This window comes from Trachemys scripta, chromosome 14 (genome assembly GCF_013100865.1).
Source record: "Trachemys scripta elegans isolate TJP31775 chromosome 14, CAS_Tse_1.0, whole genome shotgun sequence".
NCBI lineage: Eukaryota > Metazoa > Chordata > Testudines > Emydidae > Trachemys > Trachemys scripta.
The window spans coordinates 6601312-6615674 of record NC_048311.1 but is presented as its reverse complement, the minus strand read 5'-3'; the positions used below and the strand labels follow the sequence as shown (position 1 = coordinate 6615674).

The window sequence follows — 14363 nt, the reverse complement described above, 5'->3', positions numbered from 1 at the left end:
ATGCATCATCTCGAAAAAGTTCACGAATCTGAGGACCAACAAAGACACCTTCCTTTATCTTAGCTTCACTTAACCTTGGAAATTTTCCATGGAGGTACTCAAAAGCTGCTTGTGTTTTGTCAATGGCCTTGACAAAGTTCTTCATCAGACCCAGCTTGATATGTAAGGGTGGTAACAAAATCTTCCTTGATTCAACAAGTGGTGGATGCTGAACATTTTTCCTCCCAGGCTCCAATGACTGTCGGAGTGTCCAATCTTTCTTGATGTAGTGGGAATCTCTTGCACGACTATCCCATTCGCAGAGAAAACAGCAGTACTTTGTGTATCCAGTCTGCAGACCAAGCAAGAGAGCAACAACCTTCAAATCGCCACAAAGCTGCCACTGATGTTGGTCATAGTTTATGCACCTCAAAAGTTGTTTCATGTTGTCATAGGTTTCCTTCATATGGACTGCATGACCAACTGGAATTGATGGCAAAACATTGCCATTATGCAGTAAAACAGCTTTAAGACTCGTCTTCGATGAATCAATGAACAGTCTCCACTCATCTGGATCGTGAATGATGTTGAGGGCTGCCATCACACCATCGATCTTGTTGCAGGCTACAAGATCACCTTCCATGAAGAAGAATGGGACAAGATCCTTTTGACGGTCACGGAACATGGAAACCCTAACATCACCTGCCAGGAGATTCCACTGCTGTAGTCTGGAGCCCAACAGCTCTGCCTTACTCTTGGGTAGTTCCAAATCCCTGACAAGGTCATTCAGTTCACCTTGTGTTATGAGGTGTGGTTCAGAGGAGGAGGATGGGAGAAAATGTGGGTCCTGTGACATTGATGGTTCAGGACCAGAAGTTTCATCCTCTTCCTCTTCCTCGTCTGACTCAAGTGAGAATGATTCTGGTGCATCAGTCCTTCTCCGTGGGGTACTGGGCATATAGCTGATGGAATGTTTGGATAATGCACAGTCCACTTTTTCTTCTTTGACACACCTTTCCCAACTGGAGGCACCATGCAGAAGTAACAATTGCTGGTATGATCTGTTGGCTCTCTCCAAATCATTGGCACTGCAAAAGGCATAGATTTCCTTTTCCTGTTCAACCACTGGCGAAGATTTGTTGCACAAGTGTTGCAGCATATGTGTGGGGCCCACCTCTTGTCCTGATCTCCAATTTTGCAGCCAAAATAACGGTGATAGGCTTTCTTAACCATAGTGGTTATACTGCGCTTTTGTGATGCAAAAGTCACTTCATCACAAACATAGCAGAAGTTATCTGCACTGTTCACACAAGTAGGAGGCATCTCTGCCCACTTTGGCTAAACAGAAATGTGTCTCTTTGCAAAATCAAATACTGACAAATAAGAGAGCACGACACTGTATGATTTCTAGAGCTGATATAGGGCAATTTGTTCAGCAGAGTGATGTAAGCTTCATTATGATTGCATCATCCATGACTTCTAGGAATAACATGATGCAATTCATATCATGTATGACGCAATACCAGCTTCAGATTGCATCATTCATTGTTTTGCCTAAAAAGCAAGTACTGTCCAAACGCAGTCATAGATTTATTCATAGATCCAGTCAAAGATGTATTTTAGTCATTTCTGGTTTAAATTGAGATCCCTTCCCTTTATAACTCACTTATCCTCCGCCATTCCCAAGTCAAGGGTCGTATATACTGACTCAATAGCATATCTTGAAAACTAGAGCCAATCAACAATTGTAAGCATCATTTTCGTTCTCAGTGACCCACAATTAGTAAAGTTTGACTACATTTATTTCAGAAGCATTTTGGCTGTAGAGCAGTGCATAACAGAGAAGTTGGGACCAGGAAATTGCCAGGTGGTAGTTTGCCAGAACGGTAAGGCAGGTTTTCTAATCCTTTAATTGTTGTCATGGCTGTGCTCTGAACCTCCTCTAATTTATCAACATCCTTATTGAATTGTGGACCCCCGAACTGGACACAGGATTCCTGCAGCTTAATGAAGCCGGGTCTCCGACGGACACACTTACCAAAGCTGCCGTTCCCAGGTTACGACAGGCCTCCCACTTTTCTTAGACCACTTTCCACCTGGGTTGCAATGCCTGATGTACAGGTGCCCTGCTGCCTAGTGGAAGGCACAGGCCTGAGTTAGGCACCTGTATAATGAATGGGGAGAGTAAGGCAACTAGGAACATGTTCCGCTAGCAGGGAAACCAGCCTGAGCTATCCAATAGGAAATGCTGAGAAGAGGGGTAAGTCCTTAGCCCTGTCCCTCTAGGGGACACCTAGGTCCCTAAGTCCTCCCCCTCCCTCTGCCTCTTCTTACCCTCTAGCCAAGGGGTTGGAGCACTCAGCCAAGGTGAGAGAAATGAGCCTGGGTCACCTGTCTCAGCCTGATGGGGAAGTGTAGATTTTAATTAGGGTTTCCTGTCTCTCAGGGGAGTGCCCTGGCCATGGGGCATTCTGGCAGCTGCTCCGCCATGCATCACTATTTAAATATTCATTGGGCCAGTGAGAGGGTGAAACAGTCTCTGCTGCCCAGTGGTTAGTGTGCTCATGGGCGAAACCCAGCTTCCAGTCCCCCTGCTCCGGGTGCAAAGGATGCTGCAGTAATGGAGAGCCTGGTGGGGTGTTTGAGCTGTGTGTGGGTGGTGCTACCCCTCCACCTCCCCTGCATAGGTGTGCTCAGGTGGCTGGAGGCTGAACGCTCTGTGAACTTCATTCCTGTGTCCACAGAAAGACCCTGTGGGGAATAGGGTGAGAAATGGATGAAAGCCACTTCTGAAACCTCCCCACTTGCCCTTCTCACCCTGACAGGCTGCAGGATAACGCCCAGGTTTCACTCCAGATCAAACCGTCCTCCAGGGATTCGGGGACAGGAAATGGCTGCAGAGCAGCCGGCTCAGGTAGGGGATGGTCAGGGTCTGCTGGTGGGGAGGGGGGACCAATGAATGTGAAAGAACAGAAGGTGCTGAGAAGGAAATGAGCTGCTGAGATGTATTTAATATGGGGCACTCAGGGCGCCAGTAACTGAGCGGGTGGGACTGTGGCTCACTGAGTGGGGGATTCTTGCTGTTCCAGGAGCCAGTGACCTTCGAGGAGGTATGTGTGTATTTCAGTGAGCAGCAGTGGGCTCTGATGGACCCAGGTCAGAGAGCCCCTCTACAGGGATGTCATAAGGAAGGGTTCCTGTCCCCTCAGGTGTTAGAAGCTGTGGGATCCCTGAAGCAGTTGGCTTGGGTTCTACTCGGGGTCCTTTTCCACTCCCTTAGGTTTCATGGGGATCAGCCCCACAGTGTGTGTGCGTGTGTACAAAGAGTGACTGTCCCTTTCACTCCCCTTCCCCTGGGAGTGGAGATTCAAGGACACACCCATGGTTGGAGCTGGTCAAAAAATTTGCAACTGAACAGTTTTCTGTCAAAAAATGCCATTTCATCAAAATCAAAATGTCTCACCAGAACGTGTCCGTTTCAATTAAATTTTCAATGAAAGTCAAGCTGTTTCATTTTGACAATGTCCGTGTCTCACTTCGACTCATCACTTACAGGCATATGTAAATTTTAATATTGTATTATATTAGAGAATATTATGTATGTGTCCTGTTCTGGTGCCCACAATTCAAGAAGGATGTTGGTAAATTGGAGAGGGTTCAGAGAAGAGCCACAAGAATGACTAAAGTATTAAAAAACCTGCCTTATTGTGATAGACTCAAGGAGCTCAGACAGAAGAGAAGGTGAAGGGGTGACTTGATCACAGTCTATAAGTACCTAGATGGGGAACAAATGTTTAATAATGAGCTCTTCATTCTAGCAGAGCAGAGTCTAACATAATCCATTGGCTGGAAGCTGAAGCTAGACAAATTCAGACTAGATATAAGGTGTACATTTTAACAGTGAGAGTAATTAAGCATTGGAACAATTTACCAAAGTTCATGGTGCATTCTCCATCACTGAGAATTTTAAAATCAGGATTGAGTGTTTTTCTATCAGCTCTGCTCTAGGAATTATTTGGGGGCAGTTCTCTGGCCTGTGTTATACAGGAGGTCAGTCTAGATGAACACAATAGTCCCTTTTGGCTTTGGAATCTCTGAATCTGCGATAGTGACACAACACATCCACCAGCAGACATCTGACTCTCCCAGAGCGTGTCCATGGACCCTTTCTCCCAACTTCCCAGCACAGAGATGGGGTTAAAATCACGTCTCTATAATAAATATTCTCTGGCTATGTTGCAAGCCCTGATCTTGCCTGTTCTCTTTCCCTCAAGCAGGATTTCCCATCACCAAGCCTGATGTGATCTCCTGGATGGAGCAGAGGAAAAAGCTGTGGACCCCAGATCTGCAGGAGTCTGAGGAACCGGAACTCCTGAGTGATGTCTGCACAGGTGAGGAATTGGTTACATCAGCCAGAAAACCATTGCAGCAGGAAGGATGGTTTGTGACCAAGGAACTCTCTCCTGATTTTTCTCTCTCCAGTAGTTATTTGGGTTTCTTCCTCCCACTCTGAAGTTCCCTTTCCCCGGCACAGGGCCTGACTCCTGTCTGCATTCTCTCTCTGTACCAGCAGGTGATGGTACGGGGAGTGAGAGCGAGGAGGAGACCCCTCAGCAGGAAGGTCCCGAGCCAGTGGAACCACATGGCGTGGTATCGGGAAGAGCCGAAGGGGACGTTTCCCAGAGTCCTGAGCAGGGAAATCCTCGAGGGACAGGGAAGAGCAGATCATCCCACCCGGGCAGAGGTATCAATCAGCTCAAAGATATTGGGGAGCGGCCCTACCGGTGTGAGGACTGCGGGAAAAGCTTCAGCAGCAGCTCAGCCCTCATCATCCACCGGCGGATTCACACCGGGGAGAGACCCTACAAGTGCCCTGAGTGTGGGAACAGCTTCAACCAGAACTCGGCGCTGATCGCACACCGGCGCATCCACACTGGCGAGAAGCCATATGAGTGCCCCGACTGCAGGAAGCGCTTCAGCCACGGCTCCACCCTCATCAAGCACCAACGCACCCACACGGGTGAGAAGCCCTACCGGTGTGAGGAGTGTGGGAAGTGCTTCAGCATCCGCTCGACCCACGTGCGGCACCAGAAGACCCACACGGGCGAGCGGCCCTACGTCTGCGGGGAGTGCGGCAAGAGCTTCAGCGACAGCTCCTACTTCGTGCAGCACCAGCGGGTCCACATGGGCGACATGCCTTACGCCTGCCGGGACTGCGGGAAGAACTTCATCTGGAGCTCAGCCTTGCTGCGGCACCGGCGCATCCACACCGGCGAGAAGCCCTACATCTGTGGCGACTGCGGGAAGAGCTTCAGCGAGAACTCCACTCTGCTGCGGCACCGGCGCATCCACACCGGCGAGAAGCACTACAAGTGCACCCAGTGCGGGAAGAGCTTCAATGACAGCTCCTCCCTCATGCGGCACCAGCGTGTCCACACTGGGGAGCGCCCCTACCAGTGCCCCCAGTGTAGCAAGAGCTTCGTGGACAGCTCCACCCTCATCTGCCACCAGCGCACTCACACCGGCGAGCGCCCCTACACCTGCCCCGACTGCGGCAAGAGCTTCACCGAGAGCTCCACCCTCATCACCCACCACCGCGTGCACACGGGCGAGCGACCCTACACCTGTCCCGACTGCGGCAAGAGCTTCAGCCAGAGCTCCAACCTCGTCACCCACCAGCGCATCCACACTGGCGAGCGCCCCTATGCCTGTGCCCAGTGCGGAAAGAGCTTCTACCGCAGCTCGGACCTCATCCGACACCACAGGACCCATACGGGGGAGAAGCACTATAAGTGCCCTACTTAGATCCAGCCAAGCTGCTCTGGGTATCTGAGGGGACATGGCTCCCTGCAAGGATAGCTGATCTTGTGGCCAGCATACACAGCTGCCTGCGTGAGCACTCCGGATGGAGGGCACATGGTGGGTGAGACATCTGCATGTGCCAGGGCTCTGTTTTAATAGCCGTATGTGTGAGCCCTTTTGGACAGAGGGCGTATGGTGCATGAGTCATCTGCCGAGGCACTGTTCTCTCCCTCGCCGCCTTCTGAGAGTTCGCCCTCAAGAGTTTGTGCAAGTGAATTTGCCTTTGATGCCTCCTTATTGACTTTTTTGTTGTTATTGGTAATGGAGTCAACTCAGGAATCACTTTGGTAAATATTTTTCCATCCCGGCCTTTTGCATAAGCTAGTTTTCTGAAGCAACAATCGTTTGATAATAAGTTAGTGGGGTTTTGTTGTTGTTTTTCGAAAAGTAGCAAAGAGCCCTTGTCACTGTGACCTGTGGGGAGAGAGAGACTGTGCCGAACAATGGCAGTTTTGCTGTCGATGCTGACATACTGTTTTGTGTGTGAGTCCTTGGACAAGGGACACGTGAGGCCTGAACCCTTTTGATGTGTAGAATTTGAGGCCCTTTTCCTTCACATATCTCTGCATGCCAGAGAGTTTGAGCAAGGGAAGCTTTCACGGTCAATAAGCTCCTGTGGGTGTTGGATTTCAGCACTAAGAAAGGGGCTCCCCTTGATCCTATCACTCCACCCCGTCCCCCAAGACAAAAACAACATACAGCCCCTGGGCCACACACCCAGCCAGCTGACACAGTCCCTGAGACACGGGGGGATAGCTCAGTGGTTTGAGCGTTGGCCTGCTAAACCCAGGGTTGTGAGTTCAATCCTTGAGGGGGCCATTTAGGAAACTGGGGTAAAAATCTGTCTGGGGATTAGTCCTGCTTTGAGCAGGGGGTTGGATTAGATGACCTCCTGAGGTCCCTTCCAACTCTGATATTCTATGACTTCTCAGATCCTCATGGGTGTCAGCAGCTCAATCTGTATGGTGCCTCTGAGACCGGTGTTGGTCTGTGCTGAGCTCTCAATCATTGCTCGGACTATGGCATCTAGGAGACGGCATTGCATTGCTCTCACGTCCGGATGGTGGGGGCTAGGCGTTAGCTGTTTTGTGCTGGAGGCTTCTCACCGCCTACAGCATCGTGCAGATATGCCCTTACGGGCTGAGCATTATTTAGCAAGGCTGGGCTGGTGCATGTAACCCTTGGACTGAGGAGGAAACTTCAGCGCATAGGGCCAGATTTTTAAAGGAATTTAGGTACCTAGTGGGATTTTCAAAAGCTTCTAGGTACCCAGCACCCATTGACATCAATGAATTTCAGGTGCCTAGGCTTGCATATTCATGGCCAGCAGGGTCAAGTCAATACATACGAGTGCCCAATTCCCTTAAGCTCCTTTGGAGGCCCCAGCTATAATTCCTCTCTGAACAGAGGGCCAGCACGAAGTCTATGCACTAATCTAAGCACTGATGTCTGCAGCTGAAATCAAACGTGGGATGCTGATTCTCCAATGTCTAGCAAGGGCTGATCTCCGAGGACCTAACCCCATCTCTGTATGACTTAGAGCCACTATCTGCTGTAATGGGAATCCAGAGAGGAGACCCCAAAGTCACTTCTGATGGGGACAGAGGGGTGCAAGCTTAGAAAGGAGCAGACTTAGGAGACTTCATCCCATGAAGTTGTATGGGCCAAAGCACCCACAAGGGGGGCCAGATTTTCTGACTAGCTCAGCGCGCAGGATGGTCTATGTACAAGCTGAACACTGTTGGAGATCTGGCCGCTTGTTATGTAAGTAGCAAATGTTAGCAAAAAATAACTCCCAGGGTTATTAGGAATTTTTTTTAAATAAAAAAGCTACCCAATAAAAAGTGTGGAAACAATGAAACACTCAGGTCATGTGCATCAATGTAGGAATACACCTGCAGTTCATACATTCTGTAACAAACACCTGTGCAGGGGGTGCTGGCGGTAGGGACACTACTGGAACCCAGGATTATCAAAGGGGATCCCCAACATATAAGTGCCCTGGGGGTGATGGGAGCCTGGCCACAGGGAGGCTGCATGGAGTCTGGAATGGCAGCAGGAAGCACATTGCTCTGGGACTTTGTAATTACATTATATACATCAGTCCTGGAGCAGAGGTGGTCACAAACAGCATGCAGGCAACCCCCTCTTCCTCTCCCCCGCCCACCCCCTTCAGGACTCTCAGTGCAAACTCCAGAGTCTGTTTCCCCAGGAGCAAGTCTTCCCCCAGAAGTTACTAGTTAAGAGAGATGAAGGCAGATTGCAAGCTTCCCCCTCCCTGCACAAAAGAAACCACATCACAGACTTAACAACAGAAGAACATTTCTTCGAAGACACATGCCCCAGGCGGGCCCAGGAAAAGAACTAGTAAGCCCATGTGTAACTGGGCCAGATTGACTGTTATGGGTTCAGTCATTTCTGGCCCGCTCCCCTTCTAAGCAATTGTGCTGAGGGGTCACAGACCTGGAGTCTGTAGCAAGAAGGCTGGTTGTGGCATTGGGCTGGGACCGCTCTCTCAGCCTCCCCGTATCACCTCAGGCCAGTCACCTAATCTGTATGTGCCTCAGTTTCCCTGCGTGACACAATGGTGGTAATAATCCTGCCTGTTCTGTTTAGACTGTGAGCTATCTAGGGCAGGGACCCTCTCGGGGTCTGCACATCGCAACACAATGGGGGTCGGTTCTCAACGCCTTGAGGTGTTGTCCCACAAACTTATACAGGATCGTTTTAGGGGTCAAGGCAAAGATGCCACATTTATTATTAATCTGTAACTATTAGCAAATACCTCAATGCTTATACACACACACACACACTCACACACACACACACCAAAATGTTCTGCAGCTGCTGGATAGTTACCAGTCCTGATTGTAGTTTGAGTTCGCAGCTTGGGATCGTAGCTCGTGGCAGCTAACTGGCCAGGAAAGCTGAGCACGAGGGGGAGCCGGGTCTCTGTCGGGCGCGCACCGATGCTCCTTGATGTTGATAGCAGAACGTTACCCAAAGTCTCTCATCTCACCCTTCCTTTTTTATAGGAGTTTTGGATTCAAAGTCTCTAGGTCTCGCTGTGTCACGCCGCCTCTGGGTTTGGTACTTGATCACCCGTCAGTTGCAGGCGTGACTGTCAGCCTGGGACCTGGCTTTGATCTTTCTTCTGTTGTTTCTTTTTAAGGTGGATGCTTCTTGCTTGAATTAGGGCTGTTGTCTAGTTCTTCAGCCATTCGTATTTGTTGGTATTTGAACTTTATCTCATCAGGACGGGCAGGTGCTGGAGGTTGATTCTATCACCCATACATCCCTCATTCACACATCTCAACTAGACTAATAAAATTACAGCAGGGTTTGCAAAAATGAAGGTTGCAGCAAGCCCTTACAAAATGGAGTAAGCGTTTTAAAATGGGGTTTGAATTACAATATGGCACAGAAGTTACAATGTAGGTTACAATGTAGGCAAAATGGCAAGTGTAATGAAAGTTACAATGTAGGCAACAAAAGTTACAATGTACAGTGGATAACTTAAAAACAATTTCATTCACATTGGTTCTACAGAGGTGCTCCCGTAGTACAATTCATAGCAACCACCCGACCCCCGGGCACCCCCGTCAGGGCTGTGCACTAAGTCCCACAAAAGCTGTGTTTTCAGACCATTGATTGGCCCCTGTCCCAGGCATGAATTCCACCCTGTAACTGATTGTCAGACATCCCAGAGTTATAAACGCAAATTCCCTGGCTGTATTCAGTCAGTTCCTGCGACGTTTCAACCTCCTCACCAGGCTGCCCATGCTCGGGCAGGTGCTCCTCAGTTCCTGGGGGGCTCGGCTCCCACAAAGTTGGGAAGCTCGCCACTCCCATGAAGCCAGGCCCCAGGGGATACTTACAGGTGAGTCTAGATATTATGGCCACATCAGCACTGGCCTCCCCTCTCCGTGGATCCAGCCAATGAATATAAGGAGACACTGGGAGTCTGGGGTGTTTCTGTGGGGACACAGGAGAATCCCTCACAGCAGAAGAGTCCCAATGGCCCAGCAGGCTGCCTGTAGCCCTAGATAGCAGCAGGGCTTTGGTGTATTTGTTCTGCAGGATCCTCTCTGTTCAGGAACAAGACGGAATCTGGAAGATCCAGGGGGAAGAGTGGGGTGGTTGATTTGCTGTAAACTCAAGCTCCAACGGCCCATTAGTAAAGCAGCAAGAAGGGCCATGGTGTTTGGGGGAGGACTGGTCAGCACCGCTGGAGGTGGGGGAGGGTAGGTTCCCATTTGTCCCCTGTGTTATTTGTGGTCTCACTTCCTGCTGTTCTGGGGCACCTGGGCATCAGATGAGTTTGTGTCACAGCAGCTGAAGAGTTTTGGGGACCTGTCTTCAGCCTGTGAGTGAGTTGCGGGGTGAGGTTGCAATCCCGACATTTCTGCAGGGAAGAGCTTTGTTGAGGAAAAGGGAAGGGCAATGGTAGTTAGGGAGAGATCTGCATTAACGCCCCTCCGTGCCCAGCTGGGGCGTGACTTTCTCCAGGGGCTGGAACCAGTCCCGGGGGAAGCCCCGGACTCTGCTGACACCAGCCTCTGAGCCGCAGACTCCAGGTGAGAGGAGAGACCCGGGGGAAAGGGCTGGGACCGGGCAGGAAAGTGACTCTGCACCAATGGCCCCTCTTCACCCCAGCTCTGCTGCTGCGGGGGGCAGGGGTCTGCGAGTCCCAGAGCTGCTGCCCTCCCTGACCCACCCCCCAGGCTCTGCTCCCCTGAGCCCCTGCAGGAGCCGAGCCACCTCCAAGAGAGCAAACGCCCTGGGACCGGGCCAAGGACTGAGTCTCCCTGCCCGAGGTGAGGGGGCAGGAGGGAGATGGGAGGAGAGATTGGCAGGGGCAGCAGGAGCAATCAGTGGGAAGGGAGGTTCCCGGCTCCTAGCCCTGCCCAGCCACATTCCCTGTGCAGCACCCCGGGGCAGATTGACTTTCTTGGGACAAGGTGAGGAGCAGGAAGAGGAAAAGCCAGTTTCTGCCTCTGCCTAGTCCCCGCACTGCTGGGGAATGTGCTGCCCTGGGGACAGTGTCGGAGGATTCCCCAAGCAGCTCCTTAAATTCCGTCCCCTGCTAAAAACATAAATCTGCTCCAGAATCTTAACTTCACTTTAAAATAAACAGTATGCCCACCAGCTCTCACGTATGCAAAGAAACCCTTGAAAATGTGAAGGGAATGGGACTGATGCAGATTTGTCTGCCTGAGTTTGCAGCCAGCCTAAAACAATAGCACCAAGTGGTGGTAACTGTCCCCATTCATGCAATAATCCTGTCATAAACATACAGCTAAGGGTATCATAAAATCCCTCCTTTACCTGTAAGGGGTTAAGAAGATCAAATAACCTGGTTGCCACCTGACCAAAAGGACCAATAAGGAAAGAAGATACTTTCAAATCTGGGGGTGGGGAGGTTTTGTTTGTGCTCTCTTTGTATGTTCCCTCTCTGGACAGAGAGAGACACCAAGCAGGTAAAACATCTCCTGTAAACATACCAGAAATGATACATCTAAAATTACAGAAATTGTAAGTAAAGGCAAGGAAATGCGTTAGATTATCTTTTGTTTTTGCTTGTGAATTTTCCCTATGCTAAGAGGAAATTTCATTGCTGTTTTGTAACTGGAAAGCAGAGTCAGAGGGGAATTCTCTGTGTTTTAAATCTTTTTATTTACCCTGTAAAGTTACCTTCCATCCTGATTTTGCAGGTGTGATTCTTTTACTTTTTTTTTTAAATAAAAGTCTTCTTTTAAGAACCTGATTGATTTTCAGTGTCCTAAAACCCAGGGGTTTTGTCTGTGCTCACTTTGTAACCAATTAGTTAGCATATTATTCTCAAGCCTCCCAGGAAAGGGGGTGAAAGGGTTGGGGGAATATTTTGGGGAAACAGGGACTCCAAGTGGCCCTTTTTCCTGGATTTTTGTCTAAATCACTTGGTGGTGGCAGCAAGGACAAGGAAAGGATTTGTGCCTTGGGGAAGTTTTAACCTAAGCTGGTAGAAATAAACTTAGGGGGTCTTTCATGCGGGTCCCCACATCTGTATCCCAGAATTCAGAGTGGGGAGGGAACTCTGACAACTCCTTAAAGGCAACATTTAGATATTGCAGCAGTATTAACTGCCTGGTTTAGCTGGAACATAAATCTAATCTGCATCCCTGTTGCTGCGATGTGGGGTTGGAGTTGGAGATCTGGGATCTCCAGAGGTCCCCCTGGGGGAGGCAGATCAGCATTGTATGTTGATAATGCTGTCGCAAGCATCGCAGGGCATTTTGGGGGAGGGTCAAAGGTGTGAGTGTGGAATGGAAGATTCCTTTGCAGAGTATGAGAGGCCAGAGGGGGAAGAAAGAAGAAAGCAGGGAATGGGTTAACTCGACACTCCAGCTCGCTCCGTCAGAAAATAAGGCACCGACTCCAGCCCAAGGCCACAGTTCACAGCCAACGCTTGGTTGCCTGCCGAGAAAGACGGGGGCCTGGAATCCACCAACCAGCCATGAGAAAGGAAGATGCAGCTAAACAGACCTGCAGAGACAGCCCATAACAAGTGAGACAAGCAAAGGCCAGTCCCCCCCCCCCCCCAAAAAAAAACCCAACAAAGTCTTTCCAAAGGGTTTTGGGAAAGTTAAGGAGACCACAAAAAGCCGGTTTTAACTGGTACAAAAGCATCAGGAGCAGAGAGGCCCCTAAACAAAACACCCCCAAAAAACCCTCCCAAAAGCCAAAGCAAGCTGGAGATAACAATGGACCCCGGACAACCTGGGCCCAGGACAAGAACTCCCATCCACCCCTCCTCCTCTTCTTCTTATGTTACACCCAGGCTTGGCCAGCCTCGGGTAGTGCAGGTGTGAATATGAAAGTGGGTTAGGGCTTGGGGCACTAACGCTTTCTTCCTTCCTCTGAGTGATGTGGGGAACCCCCCCCCCCAGCACTCTCCACTGTTATTTTATTATTTTATTAATAAAGCTTTAAAACTTAGACACTTGGTGTGTTTCGTCATCTCCTTCCCAAAAATCCTGTGGCCTCAGCCTGATCACCTGATGCCTCCGGCAGATTGGTAACAGAAATCTGTCACAGTGGGGAGGGGGTGGAGTGTAAAATAGGACAAGGAGACAACTTGTTTCTGCCCAGATTACTGGGAGAGGGAACTACATCCTCACTGCTCCCAAAGAAAGTCCTGCCCCTTCGGAGCCTGCCCACACACAGAGATGGAAACAGGAGATGCATCCACAACCTTGACTCCTTGGTCCCCAAACTGCTTCCTAACTGTCCTCTGGAGCAGGGAGACAGTTCCCTGCCACAGAGATCTTACGGCTGGGCCTTCTGACATTCATGACCAGGGCTCCTAGTTTACTGTGATAAAAAAACAAAATTCTCCAATAAAAAAACGTAAAACTCCACATTTTTCTGTGATTAAAATGAAAGGCTGAACTTTTGTTTCCCTAGCCCCAATATATATAGGTATTAGTTGAACCCAATGTTTTATTGATATACAGTGGAATCCCATTTATCCAATCTAACTGGGACCAGGGCCAGATCAGATAATCAAAAATTTGGATCATCAACAGGGGCTCAGACTGTCAGCCATAGGAGGCGGGGATGAAATATCAATTTCCCATATTCCTATGTGTGCACTGGTGGTTCGGCTAATCTGGAGAGCTGGATAATGGAGGCTCAGATAAATGGGGTTCTACTGTATACGTTTTTATTTTTTCACAAAATGTAAAAATGTAAGATTCTCCGTAAAAACGCAAATTCTGCATTTTTCTATGGCAAACGGATTCCTAGGATCCCTGTTCATGACCCACCTGGGGGTCACAACCACTTAATTGAGGAGCACATGCTTTAAAATGCAGAAATCCTCTTTTCCATCCCTGCTGATGACCCAAGGGGAAGTTTCCCTCCCCTCCAACAAACAAGAACAACCCCCCCTTAGATTATTTTGAGATGACATCTAGTCAGCCTGTCTCCTCCTGAGCTGCAGGGCCCAGCACCACGGGGCTCTGAGCCTTTGATGAGGCCTCTAGATGCAACCGCAGGATTAGGATCTCGCAGTAGCAAGACCCATAGAGTTTAAGACCATAGTTATGGTTGTGTCAGAACTGGCTAGTTTACTGGGTCGGGTCAGTACCTCCACATCTCAGCTCTGTTCAGAAACCCTTTCTGGTAAACCTGCCATGTGGGGAATTCGAACCAAACATCCGCCATGGATGGATGTGCGTGTGCAGGGATCCCAGGGCTGTGTTTGGATAGGGTGGATTTTTCAAAAACTTTGGGAATACCAGCACACTGGAAAAGCCATCCTTTTCCCCACTCTGCACACATTCGCTGCCCCCTGCCAGAGCAGAACCACTATGACAGCAGAGACAATCAGCCACTCAGTGCTCCCCCATCCAGCCCCTTTGCTCATTTGGGGAGGGTCACGATGACCCCCGTTGTCATGGCAATGGCTGCCTTTGCTAATTGGTTTCCCTCTGACTCCCCCTGTCATTGATACAGTGAAAGCAGCAGGGCTCCTTTGG

The 14363-nt window shown here is 49.7% G+C and overlaps 1 protein-coding gene across 1 annotated transcript in view; it reads left to right on the top strand.

Moving 5' to 3' along the window:
• The window catches only part of LOC117887597 (zinc finger protein 91-like), a 75999-nt gene that overhangs the window by 4500 nt on the left and 57136 nt on the right, over window positions 1-14363 (top strand). Inside the window, exons 2-3 of the mRNA XM_034790242.1 lie at window positions 4257-4370; window positions 4550-5778. Of these exons, the coding sequence (XP_034646133.1) occupies window positions 4292-4370; window positions 4550-5778 (1308 nt within the window). The 5' untranslated portion in view covers window positions 4257-4291. The remainder of the gene's footprint in view (window positions 1-4256; window positions 4371-4549; window positions 5779-14363) is intronic.